This window comes from Astatotilapia calliptera, chromosome 15 (genome assembly GCF_900246225.1).
Source record: "Astatotilapia calliptera chromosome 15, fAstCal1.2, whole genome shotgun sequence".
NCBI classification, from domain to species: Eukaryota; Metazoa; Chordata; class Actinopteri; order Cichliformes; family Cichlidae; genus Astatotilapia; species Astatotilapia calliptera.
The window spans coordinates 5,943,982-5,964,984 of NC_039316.1; the positions used below are offsets into that span (position 1 = coordinate 5,943,982).

At 42.0% G+C, this 21,003-nt stretch overlaps 2 protein-coding genes across 5 annotated transcripts; one reads left to right on the plus strand and one right to left on the minus strand.

The window, feature by feature from the left end:
* Window positions 1-659: 659 nt before the first annotated feature.
* On the minus strand, window positions 660-10,921 carry gpatch2 (G patch domain containing 2). Of its 3 annotated transcripts, none has more exons than XM_026142491.1 (10): window positions 10,703-10,918; window positions 9,642-9,885; window positions 8,718-9,268; window positions 7,833-7,897; window positions 6,692-6,889; window positions 4,582-4,702; window positions 4,230-4,269; window positions 3,906-3,970; window positions 3,685-3,773; window positions 660-1,027 (listed from the first exon to the last, which is right to left on the minus strand). In XM_026142491.1, the coding sequence occupies exons 1-10, from the start codon at window positions 10,750-10,752 to the stop codon at window positions 858-860; spliced, it is 1,593 nt and encodes a 530-aa protein (XP_025998276.1). In that variant the 5' UTR covers window positions 10,753-10,918; the 3' UTR covers window positions 660-857. The 3 variants fall into 3 exon arrangements, with proteins under 3 accessions (XP_025998276.1, XP_025998277.1, XP_025998279.1); XM_026142492.1 differs by having other exon boundaries at window positions 8,721-9,268; window positions 10,703-10,917; XM_026142494.1 differs by lacking the exons at window positions 660-1,027; window positions 3,685-3,773; window positions 3,906-3,970 and adding an exon at window positions 3,994-4,106 and having other exon boundaries at window positions 10,703-10,921.
* Window positions 10,922-11,346: 425 nt separating this feature from the next.
* Window positions 11,347-13,657, plus strand: LOC113006491 (interaptin-like). 2 transcript variants are annotated; one of them, XM_026142496.1, is made up of 2 exons: window positions 11,347-12,833; window positions 12,984-13,657. In XM_026142496.1, the coding sequence occupies exons 1-2, from the start codon at window positions 11,802-11,804 to the stop codon at window positions 13,515-13,517; spliced, it is 1,566 nt and encodes a 521-aa protein (XP_025998281.1). In that variant the 5' UTR covers window positions 11,347-11,801; the 3' UTR covers window positions 13,518-13,657. The 2 variants fall into 2 exon arrangements, with proteins under 2 accessions (XP_025998281.1, XP_025998280.1); XM_026142495.1 differs by having other exon boundaries at window positions 11,347-13,657.
* Window positions 13,658-21,003: the final 7,346 nt, after the last annotated feature.

Below are 21,003 nucleotides of genomic sequence, written 5' to 3' on the forward strand. Positions count from 1 at the left end.
CTACGTTTGCAGCAACACTGTTTAAAAACCTTAAATTACGTTCAATGAAACGAAAAGCAGGGTGTGGTGAAACTTCGGGCTTCGTGTGCAAATCTGTGCATACTGGTGCTAAATGAAGAGAAATTTGTAACTTGGATTTTCAGCCTTTTTCTTTTTTTTTGGGAGAGAGATTAAAAACATTCTCATGACAAGATTTCTCCAATTAAATCAACAATTAAGAAAAAAAAAAAAAAAGGAATTGGGCGAGGAAAAACATCCAGATATCCAAACTTACATCAATAAAGCGTACCCTAAATCCATTACAATTAAAAAAAAATAAGAATAATCTTGAGGTATAGCCTTCTCAAACAATTGATTTTAAAATTATTGTGCAACATCAGACAAAAACCCTATCATTGATTCACTAACCAACACAGCCGACTGAAGAACCATTGCTGTCGTCACTGGCGACCTGAAGCAATACTTATTTGTATGTAGTCAACAGCACCCCAGTTCTCTGACCAGTAACACTGGCATCTGAGGTAACGGATGAGACATCACATCACATCACTTTCTCCAACATGGAGTTTCTCAAGAAGACGCATTTGCCATTCTTGTCTGTGGATCACTTTCCGTCCTTTACTTTCACATGTTAAGGAGTCTGTGCAGAGATCTCAGTCTTCTTGCAGTTTCCCCAACATGGGAAAGTTTAATTTTTGTTTCATCTCAGGTCGTTTGCTATGATGAGCAGCGTCCTTCTCTTGTTGTTCGTGCGCCTGGATTATTCCAGACCTTTGTGTGTTTTTAGATAACCCTGAGGAGAATTTCATCTCGTCCCTCCTTGGTGGGGTATATTATCCTGGCCTCACTCTGGGTGTTCAGCTGAAACCCAAACCCGTGCCTTTAGGTCTCTGGGTGGCCCGGATGGGCTCGGTAATGCCTCTTCCCTCAGGACCCAGGCCCATCCCTGGACTCCAACCCATGGTTTGCAGCATGCGGTTCCCCATGTTGGTCTCAGGGATCGGAGGTGCGTTCTCCCCGACCACTCCTGAAAACAAAGTTCACTGATTAAAGAAAGCTAATAATTTCTGTCTACGCATCCTCACTCATACCATGTTAAACACTACGTACAAGTGTCAGCTATAAAGGAGATCTTCAAAGCAGCTCAGACAATGTACGCGTGAAATGAGTAAATAATAAAGTTAGTTTGACGTGCCCCACAAACAGTTTAAACACAAAGCTAGAGACAGTTATAGCATATAGCATTATAGTAAACAACATAACAGGAAATTCAATCACAGGTAAGTGGTACATAAACTCTTCTGATTACTTTCTCTCATCTGTAGACCGTAGCCATCAACAAGCAACAAATTTTTTCCTCCCCCAAATAAAGTAAGGTAGACCTGCCTTTTGTCCTTAGTGCCTTATTGCTATGTATTACTATTGCTATGTCTGTGAATGGAGTTCACAGTGTAAGGAGTGCTTCGAGTACTAAGTCAGAGTAAAGAACGGCTATTTATATAAATTTCAGTCCATTTAGCTGGGACTGTACTAGAAGGGGAAAAAGTACTGGTGGCTGCCAGTGATACCCTCTCAGTCTTCTGGTAGATGTGCATATGGTATGAATGTAGGTGACATCTTTGTTATCATAGGAAACTTGACCTCTAACCTTAATCTTAAAAATAAATAACTGGTTTATAAAACGATGACAAGATACATCAGAGTCAAGGAATACATGCACTGAATACATGAAATTCCTTGAACTACACAGGAATAAATTGGCACCAGAAAAATGTTAAATAACTAGTTTGTCATAGTACTATCAAACTGCTAGCTTTTTTTTTTTTAGTCATATAAATCGAGGACAAAACATCTGAAATGTATCCAGTGGTTGGAATATTCAGGCAAAACAGCTGTTTTGAAGCTTTTTGAAGTTGATATGTGCAAAACAATTAGGTCCAATATTAGATCTGTTATGTTTTAATCACACAAGCTTAGAGATCGCTCAGTGAAAAATTTGTACATCTCAACCAGTTTGTGGCTGTCGGCTGTAGCCAGGGGAAATCGGTTGCAAATAAGGTGCTGCACCAAAAACCATCTTGTATTTGCTTTGGTTGCAACACACTGTCTGCAAGAGTGCAAGACTGTCTCGCTTCAAAGTTAAAGTAAAGAATGCGCTCGGCAAGTAATTTGCAGACAAGCATGCAAACTAGTGGCGGCCTGCTTGCGAACAAAGCAATTGCAAGAAGGTTTACAGTGCAGCACCATATAGGTCTTTTTACCTACTGTCAACCTACTTACAACCAGCAACCACTCGCCAACCTTTTTTTTAACATTATACATTTAATATGTGGCAAAACATTTTATGCTTTTTAGTCACTTTTAAAGAAATTAGAAGTGAAAAAAAAGTTACTAGCAGTATTTTTTGGATTTACAATACATTAACCCTAAAACATTAAAATCCTCTTTCTTATTTACAGATCTGACGTTCTGTCTATCTGGTGGTTCAGCTTTAGTATAAACGTAACCATGTAATTGACTTGGCCACATTTTCAATGGTGTAACAAATGCAAGCAGTGAAGGGAAGATCATCCGTGTCTGTCTCAGACACTGATCATTTTGTCCTCCCTCTTCCTGTAAGTTCCCAGTCCAGTCACAGAGTGCAACCTATTACCCTTTTTAATCCTCCTTTCATTTGTATGCAGGGCAGAGTAAAGCTGCAAGCTCATTTCCAGACGCGACCGTCTGAGGGTTCGAGCACGCCAGGAAGGACATTTGGCCTCAGAGTACAAATATGCGCCAAGTGAGTGTCAGATATGTACACAATGCAACACTGAATATGCCACAATGATACTTTGGCAGCCCAGCAGACAGTGGTAATGTTTTCCATGTGCTTGCTGGGTGTTGCCGCCCTATTTAACTGATTTTATCCAAGTTTTTAAGCAGCCACCTTAAATAAGGACCTCATAAAGTTGAAATTAATCTTTGGTTACACTTTTTTTGTCTGCCCAATTTCTTTAATGTGTGCTCCATTTCTTCTGTTTTTAAACACAAATGCTTACCTTTCTGTTGGGCCTGGGCATAAATTAAAGAAGCCTGCACCTGAGCCAAAGCATGCATGACTCTTTAACCCACAAGTGACAGCCAACTTAATCTCATAAAACACTTCAGTACACTAATGTGGATACAATGTCAGCGTTTAGGTATAAATTACAATCAAAAACAAGATAAAGCTCCAAACTAAATACATTACAGGGCCAACATTAGCATTAACTCGTCCTTCCTCCTCCAAAAGGATAAACTGGCCCAGAGGTAAGAGGAGTAGTTTTTTTTTGGAGGAGGTGGAGGGGATGAGTGGAGGGCCTAACGGCTAATCCAGTATCTCTGCTGTGGCAGCGTGATTTAGCCAGCTGACTCTTGTCCAGCAAAGCTTAGGAAGGAAAGGGCTTTATTAATGAGAGAAGGTTGTGCAGGAGGGAGGATATGAAGGGAGAAAGATCCGCTTTCTCAAAAATATGCAGCTAAAGCGCACACTTCATCCCAGTCTGTACAGCAGAAGGTGTGAAGGAAAGCTTGGACACATTGAGCTCAACGAGGAGGAGGGGGAGGGGGAGAGGAGAACAGAAGAGAGCCAAAAATACAATAAAAGGAGCAGTTGGTATAAAGTGCCAGATGGTGTGCTAGGTGAAGCTAGGTGTTCAATACCTGAAGGTGCAGTGGAACCAAGGGGGGCTGCTTTGCGCCTCCGCTTGATATCCCCTGTGCAGAGCGAGCCGAGGTGTCCGCTGGTCTGTCTGTAAAACCAGTCAAGACACGCAAAAATATGATAGCACCCATTTGATCTTAAATAACAAGAAAAGTTCTCATCCCTTAACAAAAACAAAAACAAACAAACAAAAAACCCAACGAAGTCAAACTGTTCTCACCTGCTTGCTGTTTTTACTGAGCAGGTCCTCCGATGCCCTCTGTCTGAGAGTGGGTCCCAGTGCAACTGAAGGGGCAATGAGGGAGACACAAAAGAGCGAGTTACCCCTGGAATGAACTTTGTATTCTGCATTTTAAAGTCATTTTGGAGGCTTTTTTTTTTTTTTAGCCTTTTTTAGGTGGGTGTAGAGAGGATAGGAAAGCTGGGGAGAGAGCACAGGTGAAGGAAGGACAGTGAATGGCCTCTGAGTGGATTCAAACCCTTTTATTCCACAATAAAAGGAATAAAAGGGGAAAAAAAAGAAAGAGAGAGAGAGACAGCTTACCTGTCCGTGTTCTCTCCTTGAGCCTGAGCTGAACCACGGCCTGTCGGAGATATTATGGTATCATTACACAGAAACTATTGCTTCTCGTCAACCACAGAAACTAGTGCAGATCTCCCAAAGAAAACAGGATTATCAAGATCTTTCTCACATTAGCTAACACACAGGCAAAAGCTGAATGAGGTCTCATCATGCTTCTCTGTTGTCAAATAAAATGCTTTTATGATGTCAGTATAAAATTGATCATATCCTGCAGGTTTTTAAGTTACTTTTATTAATTCTTCAACACCAAGGTTACTTATTTAAATAGCATCTTTCATAAAATGGAAAAAGTGATCATGCAGAAAGAACTCACTCGTGGGTGTCCTGAGTTTGTCTGCTCAATCTTTCGCTGAAGCCCTGACTGGAGGTTCCCTGCAGCCCTGCCTCAGGTACCTGATGGTTGCCATGAAGGCGGCTCAACCGGGCCTGGAAACCTGACAAACACCAGCGCAGGTTCATCATTATTTAACCTTACGATAAGATCAGTGAAATCACTCAATCGGTTGGGTCAGGAACATTTCAAGGTAACAAAACACTGATACATCTTTTGAAATCCCAGCTTATATTTCAACAGGTTTGTAAACAGAGCATTATCCACTGGAAGCTGAGGTAATCTTAGTATGATGTATGGAATTCAACAAATTTATTAGACCACCTGACAATTAAATAGTCCTAATTCACACATAATTACCAAAACGCTTCATTTTTATGGCCTCCTTCGGAGCTTTCACAGAAATGGAAGCATACTGGAATCACCACCGTAGGTGCATTTCATCTAGCATTGAAACATTCTGGAGCTTTTCTTGGGCATAAACACAACAATGCTGACCAAAGAGTTTAAACTTTAACTTTTACAGCCACAGTACCTTATTCCAGGCATCTGCAGTCCAGTGTTTGTGCTCCTGGATGTCTCAACAATGGCTTCTTAGCAGCTAGCCTTCTCTTTAAGCCTCGTTTTTTCAGCCCTCTGCTTATTGTCATCCTGAAGACCTTTATATCAGTAGTGATTTTCTTTCTGCCTTTAGTACTTAAAACTTTGAAGCACTGCACAGCTGTTTTCTGCCTCTTCCTCTGCACATTTTCCAAGCATCAGTCTCAGCAATTGATTGGTCCACAGCATACATGACCACACTGTGAGAACACTTTAAGTCTTGCCCAATGTTGTCTCAAAGCATACCCAGCATCAAGAAGTGCTTTAATGCAGACTCTTTTCTTTTCATTGAGTTCTCAACGATTTACCATTTTGAAAAGGATCGATGGATTTCAAACTGAATTCACTCATTTTTCTGTTTAGGAATTCAAGTGAATTAATTTGGCATCTTAATCAAAAATAAGCAACTTTAATATTTTTTCTATGTTTTTTGTAAAACAATACATTTGAAAAATCATGGCTAAGAACAACAATTATATTTTAACAATCATTTTGATTAAACAGCTTGCACATACTGGTGGATAATCCATTGCAGAAACATAAAAAATGGTTTTGGTAATGACAGTACCTTTAATGTAGGGTGGCTGTGGCATAAACCTGTGGTCTAACAAATCTGCAAAGTTGCTCCAGCTTTACGTCCAGCAACTATGCTGTGTGATGTGGGCTCCAGCTTTTGGGCACTGATGTGAAGGTTTCAGCTGAACACCCAGAGTGAGGCCAGCACCACGTTGGTTGGAAAATAGGTAGGAGATGATATGTCACGACTAACAAGGTGTGAAGGGGGGGGGAAGCTAGATTAAAGGTACTGTCATTACCAAAACTGGAGGACACTCGAAAGAAAGCTTCATGCAGCACAAGTCTGAAAAATGTTCTTTTTGGTGCTGAACACTGCAAACAAAGCCTTTCTTCAGAGATACTCTCTTATTCCACACATCAGTTTATTGCTGTAATGCTGATATGTCAGTGTGAACCGTTTGCCTCCTAGTGGTCTTTAGTGAGACTGCAACAACTTTTCACTACAGTATCTTCACTTTGCCCCTCATACTAGATATTATATTACATTATATGTTAGAAAGCTACTCCTTCCATCTGCTCCAGCTAGGGGGCACCACAGGAGATCGTTGGTTTCGACCTAGTCCCCGTCCTCTCTCTGTCAAACCAACCACATTCATAAAACTCCTCTTTGCCCATCCTCTTGCCTAGGAGCATCATCTTCACATCCTTGGAGCAGCATATCCCAGTTCTAATCCAGCTCAGAGAAATTCAGTACATGCTTGTTTCTCCCAGTGCAAATCTGGGCATCTTTAAACGAGCTAATGACTCCTTACATTCTTTTACATACAAACCTACAGTCTGTTCTTCACCCCTCTTTAGAGCCACCATTGCTTTGGATGGTTGACCAAAAAAGGGAGGGGGAGAAAAATAATTGCCATTGTGTCCAAGTTTCTAAGTGATTCAAATGTGACTGTGAAAGCAAGCACCAGAAGCCTACCTCTCTGTGCCCCAGGGCTCATGAGTGGGAAGGATCCAGTGAGAATGCTGTTAAAGACAGGGTCGGCTAGATCCAGCTCCTCTGACCCAGTCTCCCTCTCCCACCAGGGAACAACTCCTGCTATCCCACAAGCACCCCCGGGCCCCGGACCGGAGCCCGGCTCACCCTCGTAGAACCAGTCACTCTGCTCATCGTCACCTAAAAGAAGGAGTATGAAAAATGGGACCTCACAGAAAAGCTGCTTAAACTCATATACAAAATGAAATAAAAAGCAATTTCACCATATTTAGAAATAACTGGGAAGGATCAATAATCAATAAGGACAAAAGAGGAGAACACAGTTTCTAAAAGCTAGCAAGATGTTTGAGAGAAGTGCTTTTATGTTGTTTTTACACCTGCGCTGTTTTTTGCTGTTTAAACTGTACTCTGGTTCATTTCCCCCCTCAGTCCAGTTCACTTGTGCAGGTGTTAACAGGGTAATCGCACTCAGGTACAGAGCAAACAACCACACCAAACGCTTTTAGAGGAGGTGGTCTAAGTCCGATTCCAAATGGTGTGTGAATGCAATCTGAGTCAACTACCAGGTGCATGCTGCAAGTCTGAACTAAACATCTTCACATAGCCAGGAGTGCTTTGCATTCTGGGGTGCGGCAGAGTACCATAGTTATTCACAAACAGTACAAATAGTCAGTGCGTGTTAGCAACTAGCTGTAAAATTTATGTAAATTCCCCATGTTGGACACTCAGCCAGAACACAGCACCTTCATCTTCCTGTACTTAGTTTTTTTGCTCGAGCTCCAGACAAAATAAGTGGACTAAATGTTCTTATGTGGTTTGTACTGACCCATTTTGGTTCACTTTGACTTTTTTTGCTGCGTCAATAGAAACCAAACCACAGGAAAAAGCTACAAGTTACAAGTACAAACTCATCAACTGACTTGGACCAGGGTATGCGAGCTATAGGTGTGAAAATACCCTAAAATTAGATTGCATGCACTTCCTACAAAACACAACCCAACACAACCACTGTGTGCAGATGCGGACCCTTACCCTTTCACAAAATCCTCACTTCTGTGTGCACTTCTATGCAACATGCCAGACAGTTTTTGACACATACCTCAGTACACATCTCAGTACATACCTTGCCTCCCCTCATCATTTGTATAGAGGCCTCCATCACTGCTGTTACTCACACTGCTGGTCTCACTGAGGAAAAAATGGTAGAAAAGGAAATTCAACCAAGTGTTTCTCCACTGCATAACTATATCACAAATCCACATATATCCCATGCATTTGCAAATAACATTAATGCTAATAAATAATACCTTAGACACTTTGTGATAATATAAAACACAACAGTAACGTAAACTCCCCCATGTTGAACTACTGCTGGCAACCTTAATCTTTCCTCTGCTCTGCAGCCTTGATGAGCTCAGCACAGCTATCCACCTGGTGGCAATTTTTGTTCAAGTCCCCCTTCAGCTCACAAATGATCTCAAGAGTAGAATAAGGACTACCTCTGCCAGCTGCAGTTCATGATGGAAAAAGCCTGTCTAGCCCCAGGATGAGAGACTCCAGACAGTTCATTACCATCAAAGCCACAACAATAACCTTACTAGCCCTACAACGAGTAGGGAAACGCTAGATGGTAGTTAGCAAGTTTCCATTTAGATTTTTTTCTTCTTTTTTTCAACTATTTTTCATTCAATAAAATAAGTTCCCAATACATTCTAAATGAAAGCAGCCATCAAAGAACATGCATGAGAACTAACTAGTCTGGAACTGGCAACATTTTAGCTTTAAATAGTCGCTTCTTTTTGGTGATCTATGCACCAAACACATTTCAGACATTTCAAAAACATTTAAAAAAAGATATTAATTTTAGACAACCAGCCCCAAACACTCCCTTGCCTGCAGTACCACAAACTGACACTAAGACTCCATAAAAATCGCACACAGTAGTACATACAGAGGGAGCTACAACATCGGGAATTACGAGGCATAAAAAGAAAGGCAAAACACTAACCACCTGTCACTCATGTCCTCATCCGAGCCCTTTTGCTCCTCCAGCTCCATCTTGTCTTTGGACCCGTCTGTTGGAGAACAGACGGGGTCTTCACTCTCCACCACAACCCCTTCATCAGCAGCTTCCACTCCCAGCCGGTGTGTCGCCAGTTTCCTCTTTTTTACTCTGCTTTTGTTTCCACTTGGCTCTACCAGTCCACCTCCGCAGAACTCCATGGCACCTCTTCCCTCACTTGCACCCAGTCTATGTGGCTTGCCACCAACACGGGCTTTGGGTACAGGCGGTGGCCCAAGCATAGTGGAGGTGGGAGGTTCTGGATCTATGGGTGGGTCCACAGCCATGCGTTTGACCTTACGTCGTCGCCTAAGGCTTCGAGTCCCCTCTGCTGAGCCCAGGACACCCAGGTCATCCGGCCAGAGCGGCCGTTTACTTCGCCCCATGTCGGCTGTGTAGGGGATTCGCCGTTTGGGGCCAAGTTGTTCATCTGAGTCACTGTTGTCACGGGCATGGCTATTGGCAGCAGAGACAGCTCCTGTACTGGCACGGTAGTCCTGCAACAAATGACACTGTGGTGAATACCAGGCTGTGATGCTGATGCTAAATTAAGACACTTGCATCAACACGAGTATGTCAGCTAAGACAGAAGCAACAGCAGTGGGGCCAGATTTATGAAACACAGACACATTTTTACCCAAATAAAAATGTTTGCTATTGTCCAAAACGCCACACTATTTTAATATATTTTGGATCCCCCCCCCCCCAGTTACATTTTTCTCCTCTTCTCAAAACAACTACAGCAAGCCAGATAACTACATCCTCAAATGTAGTAAAACTGGCTCAGCTGGTCTTAGGTAACACTGTTGACACAGGGTTTCAAACAGATGTGTCTTGTCCACAGTCCCTATTCAATTCACCCTATCTCACCTTATGTTCCTCCACACTGGACTCTGAACCCTCACTGAGGTGGCCCGTCTCCCACGGTGGATGTGGGTTGTCTGAGCGTCGTTTCCTACCCCTCCGCTTCCGAGCCTGTCTCTTTAGCAGACAGCCCACTGCCAGTGCATGGTCACCTCCATCACCAAAACCACCACGGGCAGCTTGCTCTGAGCTCTCCTCCAGCGCTGACACCAGGTCATGGACCAGCTCGTCCATCGTTCGGCGAAAGTGCCTGAGATTAAGCAAAAAGGAGGGTAAATACAATTTTATCTCACACCAGGAGTGGACAATCAGATACCTAAAGCACTTACAAGCACTAACGATTTCGCGTGTGCACGTGTATTGGTATAGAGTATAAGAATGTAGCCATTATGTGTAGATTCCTATTGATGGGCAAACCGCAAGGAAACTTAAGAGACGACTCCTGACTAAACAGATGCAAATTGAAATGCTATCACGTCAGCTAGCTGTCGATAAGCCCAATTGACGGTGACAACTTTGGACATGGGAGTAAGCTAGCTGTAAAATATCTGAGACTATAGCCTGGTGATTATTCACATTACATAACGTCCATGTCTTCCCAGCAAGCAAAGCTAGGGCTAACACACGATGGGTGCACTGCTGAAAAACAGTATTAACAAATCTCAGGCGATACCATTTAACAGCCCGCGATTGTGGGTTGCAAGGTTCTCTAAATCGACGCTTGCTTTAGTTTGCACTTTAAGTTGTTAGCTTCGAGGGCTAACGTTTTCTTGCTACTTAGCCAAGCCCTTCCAAAACAAACCCTGAACTACAGAATTTAAAAGCTGACCAACTGCTGGTACGTAACAGCGTTAACATGTAATAACACTCACGGCATTAACTTATACTTAGTTTAAACAAGCGCCGCCAAAAAGTAAACAACAAACACACCCTAAAATATTCAGAAGAGCTTAGCTGCTAGCCTGTTAGCGCAGCTAGCCTTTTCTCTGCCTCTAGCCGGCTGATTCACGAGAGTGGAGTGGACGTGAACAATATGTTACGTCTCCGCGGTTTCAAACACCACCTACCAGCCAGTTCCCGCTTTGCCGATGGTTTTTAGATTAGCTGCACGGAACATGAAAGCCACCAAGTCCCCGCTATCCTTAGCCAGAAACAACGGACAAACACTGACACGCCACTGAAACCATTCTGGCACAAAAGCTAACGATCAGCTAACTGGATATGCGACAAGAGGAGGACACCGTGAAAGCAGCAGCAAGGTACTGTGTTGCCTTTGAGTGCTGAAGAAAATCTACAGCATTGCGATGGGAGAAAGAGATCGTCAGAACATAATAATATTAAGGAGCATTATAATTATTATATTTAAATACGCCAAAACTGGATAAAATATATGTATGTATGTGGTTGATGTCGTATCTATAAATATTTGCGTACCATTAACTGTCATGTATGTACACAATAACTGAAAAGCTGCTGTTGCAATAATGTACATGAATGCAACATCAAGCGCTTGACTTCCACGTGTATTTACCTGTATTGAACACTAGAGGACGGTGTAGTATAAAACTGGATCCATGGTTGAACTCTGCCCTGATAGCGGCTGGAGGAGGACTATCCTCCGCCTGTGGGCACTTTGGCACGAGCGAGGTGCCCACGGCAGCACCCGCTGCTTGTTGAGAGTAAGAGCAACAAGCGCTTTCACGTCAAAAGTCGTCATAAATTAAGCCTCCAATAACACCAGAAGCTAGTCGCTTTTTAGGGAAAAAACGACGCTAAGGGGGTTTGAAAACTCCCTAAATATAGTGACAAAATCGCTAAGTTGGCAACACTGTTTTCAGGGTATTTAAAAAAAATTCAAAACAAAACAAAACCGTGCATCTCAATGGTATTCTCTGAGCATGCGCAGAATTACGCACAGTTGTCATGTGATCCAGTGAGCGAACAAAGGATCAAAGGCTCAAAGAGCGCTGACGTCATATTCGCAGCCACAAAAGTCTATAAATACCCCCTCTTCACCTTTGCAAACACAGTTTTCTTGGAACATTTTCAGAAACGGCGAGTTGTGTTTAGCAAACCAGAAACTTTTCAGAAAGGGACTATTTTTAAACTTAAACAATTAAGCAAACATTTTTTATTGTGACACTTTGCATTAAAACGTTTAAAGAAATGTCACACGAAACATTTAATAATTCACAGTCTGACGGAGAGATTCGAGAGGAATCACAAAGACTGTATGGGTTGATGGAGAGAGAAATACCTGACCCTATGGAGCTTCAAATGAAAATTCAACAACTCCAGTTGGAGTTGAGCACCCTAAAGCTCAAAAAGAATTATTATAAAGATCATTTCCATCAGTCAAGAGATGAGCTTAAACACGTGAAGGCTCAGGCTAAAGAAAATCAGACACAGGTGGAATCTCTGGAGGCTAAACTTCAGGAACAGGAAAAGTACGTTCAGACAATGCACCATGACTTTTTGGAAAAGGCGGAATCTCTCATTGAGCAGAACAGCAGCATTGCTGCTCAGTTGTCTCAGATTCAAAGTGATAAAAACGAGCTAAAGAGACAGAACACAGATCTCAAGGACTCTTTAGAGAGACTTGAGCAGCAAGTGGGAGAAGCTCACCATGAAATAATAAAAAAAGAAGAGATAATAGAAAAACAATATAGGAAAGTATTTCAGAAGACAGAACTCACAGTTGAGCTGAAAAGAGAAATTTGTACTCTTCAGCGTCAGGTGAGACAGACACTTGATGAAAAGCAGTTGCAGGTCAAATCTCTGGAGGCTAAACTGCAGGAGCAGGTTAGCACAATTCAGAGGATGCACCGTGACTTTCATGAAAAAAAAGAATATTTCCTTAAGGAGAACAGCAGCATTACTGCTGAGATAGACAAATTAAAAACAGCAAACACAAATCTCAAGAAACGTTTGCAAAATCTTGAGTATCAAGAAAGGACAACAGAAAGTCTGACACTGCAAATATTTTGGCTGGAAGAAAAAGTCAAAAAGCAAAATTTCAAGATTGTTCATAACAAAGCTCTCATAGATGAACTTAATGAACATCTTAAAATGAAAAGAGAAATAATTAATAATCTTAAGGATGAGCTGAGACGGGAGGAGGAAGAAGAAATATTAGCTGCTGTTCACAACATCACTGGTGAACCTCTGCAGCTGGAGAATTTTGCTCCTGAACCCGAGGAGCTTGTTTCTCCTGTCTCAGAACCATCTCCTGATGTGGTCCCGACACAGGAGAATCTTGCTCCTGAACCCGAGGAGCTTGTTTCTCCTGCCTCAGAACCATCTCCTGATGTGGTCCCGACACAGGAGAATCTTGCTCCTGAACCCGAGGAGCTTGTTTCTCCTGTCTCAGAACCATCTCCTGATGTGGTCCCGACACAGGAGAATCTTGCTCCTGAACCCGAGGAGCTTGTTTCTCCTGCCTCAGAACCATCTCCTGATATGGTCCAGACACAGGACAATCTTGCTCCTGAACCTGAGGAGCTTGTTTCTCCTGCCTCAGAACCATCTCCTGATGTGGTCCCGACACAGGACAATCTTGCTCCTGAACCTGAGGAGCTTGTTTCTCCTGCCTCAGAACCATCTCCTGATGTGGTCCCGACACAGGACAATCTTGGTCCTCAACCCGAAGAGCTTGATTCTCCTGTCTCAGAAGCATCTCCTGACGTGGTTCCGACTAGTGGTTCATGGCGTCATGGTGCCAAACGCCTACTTAAAATAGGTTTAGGCGTTGCCGCAGTAGGCCTTATTATACCTGCAGCTTACTGGGGCTTTTCAAAGCTTAATAGTGATAGCCTATTTAACTCTGTCTGTGGCCTCCTTGAGCCATATTCCTACCTTGATGATCGATTAGTCCCTTTTTAAAGACTAGTAATGATGGACTGCTTTTCATCCACAGTCCAGAAAATCATACGTTGTTCATGTTAGACAACATGAGCAACATTTAGCTAACTTGTGCTCTCATTTTTCTTTTTTTTTGCCTCTCACCCCCCAACCAGTCGCGACAGATGGCTGCCCCTTCCTGAGCCTGGTTCTGTCAAAGGTTTCTTCCTGTTTAAAGGGAGTTTTTCCTTTCCACTGTGCCTAGTGCTTGCTCACAGGGGATCATTTGATTGTTGGGGTTTAATTTGCTTGAACTAAAAAACTTCAACATTCTGGTGAGGGGTTCACATAGTAGGGAGCACTACAAAAGCTACAAATCTTTTAAAAAGATTTGTTAGCAGCAAATAAAAATAAAGAAAACTATTTTTGAAAAACATCTCTTACGGCTCTGTTTATTTGCTTAAATGAACACATATTTTTTGTCATAGAAGAATATACATTGTCTTAAGTATTTAATCATTTTAAATTTAGCCCTGCGCTGCATGAGATAAACTGAGATGAGATAAACTGTGGCACAGACGGCTGTCGGCCTGGCGAGGGAAAGTTCTTCTTCAACCTCCAAACTGAACCCAGTTTGTTACTCGCAGCATCGCAAAATTAGACACAGCAATTTCTTAGAGTCTGGTTTAAGTCCTGAAATGACATCTCCTTACCTGTCACGGTTCTGGGTCAGTTTGACCCAGTATTTTGAGTTGTTATGTTTTGGTGTGTTTTTTGCATTATGGATTGTTTTCTTATTCTCTTGTGGTGCTTTTGTTGGTTATGATGATGATGATGATGATGATGATGATGATGATGATGATGATGATGATGATGATGATGGTGATTATTAATCTATGTTTTAGTTATTCTTGTTTAGGGATAGGTTTTGTGTTCTCATGTTTATTGCTGGTTTAGTTCAGTGTCTAGTCTGTCTCTCTCTGTCCAGTCCGTGTCTTAGTTTAGTGTGTATTGTTTCCTGTTTTATTTTGAAGGATTGTGTCTTATGTCAGTGTGTCCAGCTTCGATCCCCTGACTCGTTAGCCCCAATCTCTCCCAGCTGTGTCTCCCTCCTGTTTTCCATTCCCTGATTACTTCCCTGTGTATATTAACCCTGTGTTTGCCCTTCCTCAGTGCCACATTGTTGTACCATCGGATTATGCCTGTGTGTTTTATACTGTGGTCAGTATTTTCGTGTTCACTACCCTTGTTCAGTTCATGTTTTAATTTCTCCAGCAATAAAGTTGAGGTTTTGAGTTACAATTCTGTGTTCGAGTCCTGCATTTGGATCCTCATTTCTGCCTGCCCGCACACAAAGCCCTGACATTACCAGCATAGAAGCATTCACAGTCATTACACTGTATGTACACTATATGTGAAAAAAAAGAAGAAAAACAGAAAGCCAAATATTAGTGATGGGCAGATGAAGCCCCATGAAGCACTGAAGCTTTTCATCCAATTGGTTCACCCCAACGCGAAGCTTCATGAAGCTTCATTTGCTCTAGCAGGACACCTACTGGACGTAAAAATAATAGCTGGCATGAATTTGAAGAGTGTGGCATTTTGCACACAGCCTGTAAATGTCAACAACAAAAGGAGTGTGTAAAACATGTATATTGTAGTGATGGCAGTATACTGTGTATATTTATAGTGGCAGTATGGGAAATGATTATTTGGAAATGCTTGAAATGGAAATGATCATTTACTGTGAGGTGAGGTGTGGTTGGGGTGTGGACAGTAGTTGTGCTTTTGTAACGTTGAGGTATGGACAGCTACACACTGAGGCTTTGAGCCTCAGTCCTGCCTGTTCACATTTTATTCTGTAAAAACTAAATTTTCACTGCTTTTATGACCTTTTTAGTGGGGAGAACATAGCTAGGATTTAATGATTTAACAAATCTTTTGAATCCTTTGTCCTCCACAATGCTAAATAGCTGGGAGTCCTCAATCACCATGCTGACCAGGTCTTCATCTATTTGAGATTGTTCTCCTGAGGAAAGACAATAAAGATAAAGCACAAATATAAATATCACACACGTAACTTATAACAGTTGTATAATATTGTTATATCATTTAGTAACATTACTGCATCCTATATTATCATTGCATTTGATGGCTCACCTGGTCTTGCTCCACAATCGGTGTCCCCCTTATTCTCATGCAAAGCTCTGTAGTGCCTAAGCATGGATGAGGTGTTGTTGTTGTCATATCCCAGCTCCCTGGCACATAGCAAACACTTCACCTTGTACAAAAGTACAGACAGCTTAACATAAGTTTTATTGCAGCATCAGTATTATGAAAATACATCTTCTGTAGAAATTTACATACCTTGTTGGGAGGAATAAGATCAAAATGTTCCCACACAGGGGAGGACATCCTCCTCTTCTTAGCTGGCTCCATTCTCTCCTGACTTTCCTCACTCTCATAAACCTCCAAACGGTCTCCAAACTCTCACTAACCGCAACTCTCCATCAAACACCCACATTTTTGAATGAAGTCTGAGGGGTTTATATCGCTGTCATATCTCGCGGCAAAGTTCGAACCACTTCATGAACCAGTCACGTGGTACAGCCGGGCAGCGAGGCTTCGGACGTCATCATTTTCAGCTCCTCCCATAAATGAAGCAAGCCTCGATACGCGCTTCGCGGAAACGCCCCCTCCATTACTCGACACACGCTCCAAAGCCTCGATACAGAACGTCCCATCACTACCAAATATGTCTGTGAGGGTTCTCAGTCATCCAGGTCATCGTAGTCAAGGGAGCTTGCAAAGAAAGGCGTCTGGACTTCTTTAAGTTACTTGAAAACGTTTCACCTCTCATCCAAGGAGCTTCTTCAGTTCTAAGGTCAAATGGTGGAGAGTCCCAGATATAAACCTAGTGGGAGAAAGCCAAATAAGAAATACTTCTAAGCAGTAGAAGGTTGTTGACAGTAGCAAGCTACAGGTCTCTCAATATCTTTCAATATTGCTCTCCCTGAGAACGCTGTGAACAGCTAGGTTTAAGGTATTCTCAGGTATTAGAATTTAACACATTTAAGTATACTGACATAAGTAAGTTAGTGGAAGTTTCAGGTGACCTCCTGCAGCTTGCTGGAATTCTTGTCTGGATTGCCTAAGCAAACACTTGCTTGGTTGGCAACAAGATATCAAGTTAGTGGGGCACCTGAGACACACTTTGTCTAATTAATTGCAGTGTTTTGCCATTCTCAGTGAGAGATGAGAGGCCTTATAAGTGGGTTTTGATAACAATGTCCCGGGGGTACAAGCTGCAGTTTCGTCATCGATCTCACCCTTTTCAGAGAAAGTGACTTCTGTCACACTCTGTGAAGACACTGGGCTTGTCATAGGAAATATGCTACAAAAGGGCTATCACAATAGTGCAATCAGAACACGGGATTAATGAGCAAGGGATTTTATTCCACTTACTTCTTGATTCCAGATACTATATGTCCTGAAGACCATCACTCCAGGAGAGTGGTTCACCTTAGTCCTCAATGATGCTTACTTCCATGTGCCAGTTCATTTTGAACACAGAAGGTTTCTGCATTTCACCTTTTGGGAAGTGTGCATCAGTTTGCTATCCTCCCCTTCGGCCTGTCCCTTGCCCGTTGGATTTTTACGAGGTGACAAGGCCATCCTTGACCTCAATAATCCTGCTGAGAATAAAGATCCCTGATGATTTGCTTATCTGCATCCCCTTATTAATTAACATTCCCAAGACCACCATGTGGTCTTGGGAATGTTAATTAGTTGGGCAAAGAGCTTCCTACATCAATCATAGCAGGCCAAGCTCAACCCTCCAAGACCCAAAGGTTAAAACTTTTCACTATATAAATAAAATGGAATTGCAATTTAATGAATATGTCAATAATTTATAGTGTTTTTAAATATTCCAGTATAGTAGATACATGGATGTTAATGCACAGTAATTGTACACAGTATTGTGTCTGACATTACCTCTAAGAGGGCGCCATGGAGTCAGTAACGTGTAGAAAAATGCATAGATAACAAAACTGGAATCATATAAATACGGTTACACCAGCAAAACAATGTGAGTTAACTGTTACTGTTTAACTTTTGTGTTAACTAGATTGACATTAATGAAGTCAAGGTTAAATTTTAGTAATGGTGGTTTCAAAATATTTTCAATGCACTGATAGGTGATCCAGAAGTAGAGGAGTCATCAGTGAATAATGAAACTGGAGATGTCACTTCTAGAGCAGGACATCTGACTTAATTCTAATGAACCACGTGCCATTCATTCTTCTTAAAAATTTATCACAGTAGTTCATTAAAGAAAACACGAGAGAGTGAGAGAGAGAGAATATGAACTTAGATTAAATAAATAACTCAAACAAGTAAGAAAGGAAACATTCTAAATTCTCATTGTACTGTTTTTGCATCGCACAGTTACTTTTTTTGTGACGTAATTGTGAGTAACTGTGCATCGCAATCAGTGTTGGTCAAGTTACATAAAAAAAGTAACTAATTACTGATTACTTCCCGAAAAAAGTAATCCTGTTACTTTACTGATTACTTATTTTCAAAGGTAATTAATTACTTAGTTACTTAGTTACTTTTTAAAAATAATAATAATAATAATAATAAATTTTATTTATGAGCGCCTTTCAAGTCACCCAAGGACACTTTACAATAGGATAAAACACTTAGTAAAACAATGGCAGAATAAGAACAATAAAATAAAGCACAAGATAAAATGAACAAACAGTGGATTCACAGTGAATATGCAGATTTGAACAGATGAGTTTTGAGTTGGGATTTAAACTGGGGGAGAGAACCAATATTTCTTATTTCAGGGGGCAGAGAATTCCACAACCTGGGAGCAGAGCAGCTGAAAGCTCTGCTTCCCATGGTGGTGAGGCGAAAGGAAGGTACAGTAAGCTGGACAGAAGAAGAAGAACGAAGTGAACGGGCAGAACAAGTGGTGGTTAACAGGTCAGAAAGGTAAGAAGGAGCGAGGTTATGAAGGGCCTTGAAGGTGAACAGAAGAAGTTTGAAAATTATCCGGAATTTCACAGGGAGCCAGTGAAGTTCCTGAAGAACAGGGGTGATGTGCTGGTAGGAGGGGGTTCTGGTGATAATGCGAGCAGCAGAGTTCTGAACCAGTTGAAGCTTATGGAGGGATTTTTGGAGGAGACCATGCAGAAGAGAATTGCTGTAGTCAATACGGGAGGTAACAAGACCATGTACAAGAATGGACGTAGACTGGGTGGAAAGAGAAGGAAGCAATCTGTTAATGTTACGTAGATGGAAGTAGGCAGAACGGGTGAGGTTATTGATGTGTGATTTATAAGAAAGTGAACTGTCTAGGATGACACCAAGGCTCTTAACCTGAGGAGAAGGGAGAACTGTGGAGTTATTGATGGTGAGTGAGAAATGGTTTGCCTTCAAAAGGTTGGATTTGGTGCCAATAAGGAGGATCTCAGTTTTATCCTCATTGAGCTTTAGAAAATTAGAGGTAAACCAGGATTTTAACTCGGATAGACATTCTGTAAGGGAAGAAGGTGGGAGGGAGGAATCAGGTTTGCAAGAGAGATATAACTGGGTGTCATCAGCAAAACAGTGAAACTGAAGATCAAATTTGCGGAAGATGGTACCTAGAGGGAGGATGTATATTATAAAGAGAAGAGGGCCTAAAACTGAGCCTTGGGGTACACCAGAGGTGACGGGGAATAGACGAGAGCGAAATGATCTTAGTTGAATAAACTGGGAACGGTCGAGGAGATATGATTGAAACCAGGCGAGGGGTGTGTCAGAGATGCCGAGAGAGGAAAGTCTGCTTAGAAGGACAGAGTGAGAAATGGTGTCAAAGGCTGAGCTCAGATCTAAAAGGACGAGAATGGTGAGAAGACCAGAGTCAGCTCCGATTAAGAGATCGTTAGTGACTTTAAGTAGAGCAGTTTCGGTACTGTGACATGAGCGAAAACCAGATTGAAATCTCTCATAGATGTTATTATTAACCAGGTGTAAATGAAGTTGAGCTGCAACCACTTTTTCGAGTATCTTAGAAATGAAGGGTAGATTGGAAATCGGACGGAGGTTGTTAAAGTTGTTAGGATCTAAAGAAGGTTTTTTCAGTATAGGAGTGACTAGAGCAGTCTTCAATAAGGAGGGAACGATACCGGTGGTGAGAGAAGAGTGAATGATAGCACAGATGAGTGGGAGTAAAGAAGAGAGGCAGAATTTCACAAGCCCCGTGGGCATGGGGTCAAGATGACATGTGGCAGGTTTTGATTTACATATTAACTCGGAAATATCAGATAAATCAGGAAGATGAAAAGTGGAAAACGGCTCAAAAAGGAGAAAAGGTTCTGGAGAGGGCGTAGACACAACATTTGATCTGAGTTGCTGGTGGATGTTATCGATTTTCGTAGTCCAGAACAGCATCAAGGAGTTGCATGTTTCAGAGGAATAGAAGTGCGGTGGTAAAGCGTTGGGGGGTTGAATTAGTTTGTTGAAAACTGAAAACAGAGTCCTAGCATTACCCTCATAAGAACTGATAATACCAGAGTAGAAGCTTTGTTTGGCCTTGTTAATGGAGTCTTTATACTGAAGTACATGGTATTTATAGATTTCTGAATCAACAGTTAAACCAGATTTCTTATATTTACGCTCTAGCTGCCGAGCTTTGGCCTTCAGAGCTCGGAGGTCAGAGGTAAACCAGGGAGCAGAGCAAGTGAAGGAAACAGAGTGGGTTTTTACAGGAGCCAGAGAATCAAGGACAGTGCGTAGACAATTATTATAATATAACAACAAATCATCAGGAGTAGAATAGAAGTCCGGAATCTGAAGATTGTCCAAACTGGTAGTGAGAATGTCCATATCAATGTTCTTGATGTTGCGGAACGAAATGAGACGGGTTGGCTTGGTAGAAGAGCAGCAGAGAGTAAGGTTAAATGAAAGGAGGAAGTGGTCAGTTATGGGGATTTTAGTAGCAGAAAGATTCGAGGGAGTAAGACCAGAACAGCAGACCAAGTCCAGGGTGTGTCCTTTAGAGTGAGTGGGGAAATCGATAAATTGTTTAAATTCAGAGCCTTCGAGACAGGAGGAAAAGTCTCTGGTGAGCAGAAGGTCATTATTGTCCATGTGAATGTTGAAATCTCCCACCAAGATCACATTTGGGGAGAGAGATGAAAGATGGGTTAGTAGATTAGCAAAGTCACTGAGAAAGACAGGGTTAGGTTTGGGGGGGCGGTATACAGTAGCTATGATAGTGGGAATGGGTCCAGTCAGCTCACATGCAAGGACCTCTAGAGAACTAAAGGTATCAACATTAACCGGCAGGACTTTCAAGTGCTGGCGAAAAAGGATCGCGAGACCACCCCCACGACCTGAGCAGCGGGGTTTAGAAAAGTAAACAAACCCCAGAGGAGCAGATTCGTTTAGCTGAGAAAAGTCATCAGGTTGTTGCCAGGTTTCAGTTAAGCAGAAAAAGTCAAACTTACGGTCAGATAGGAGGTCTTGGATG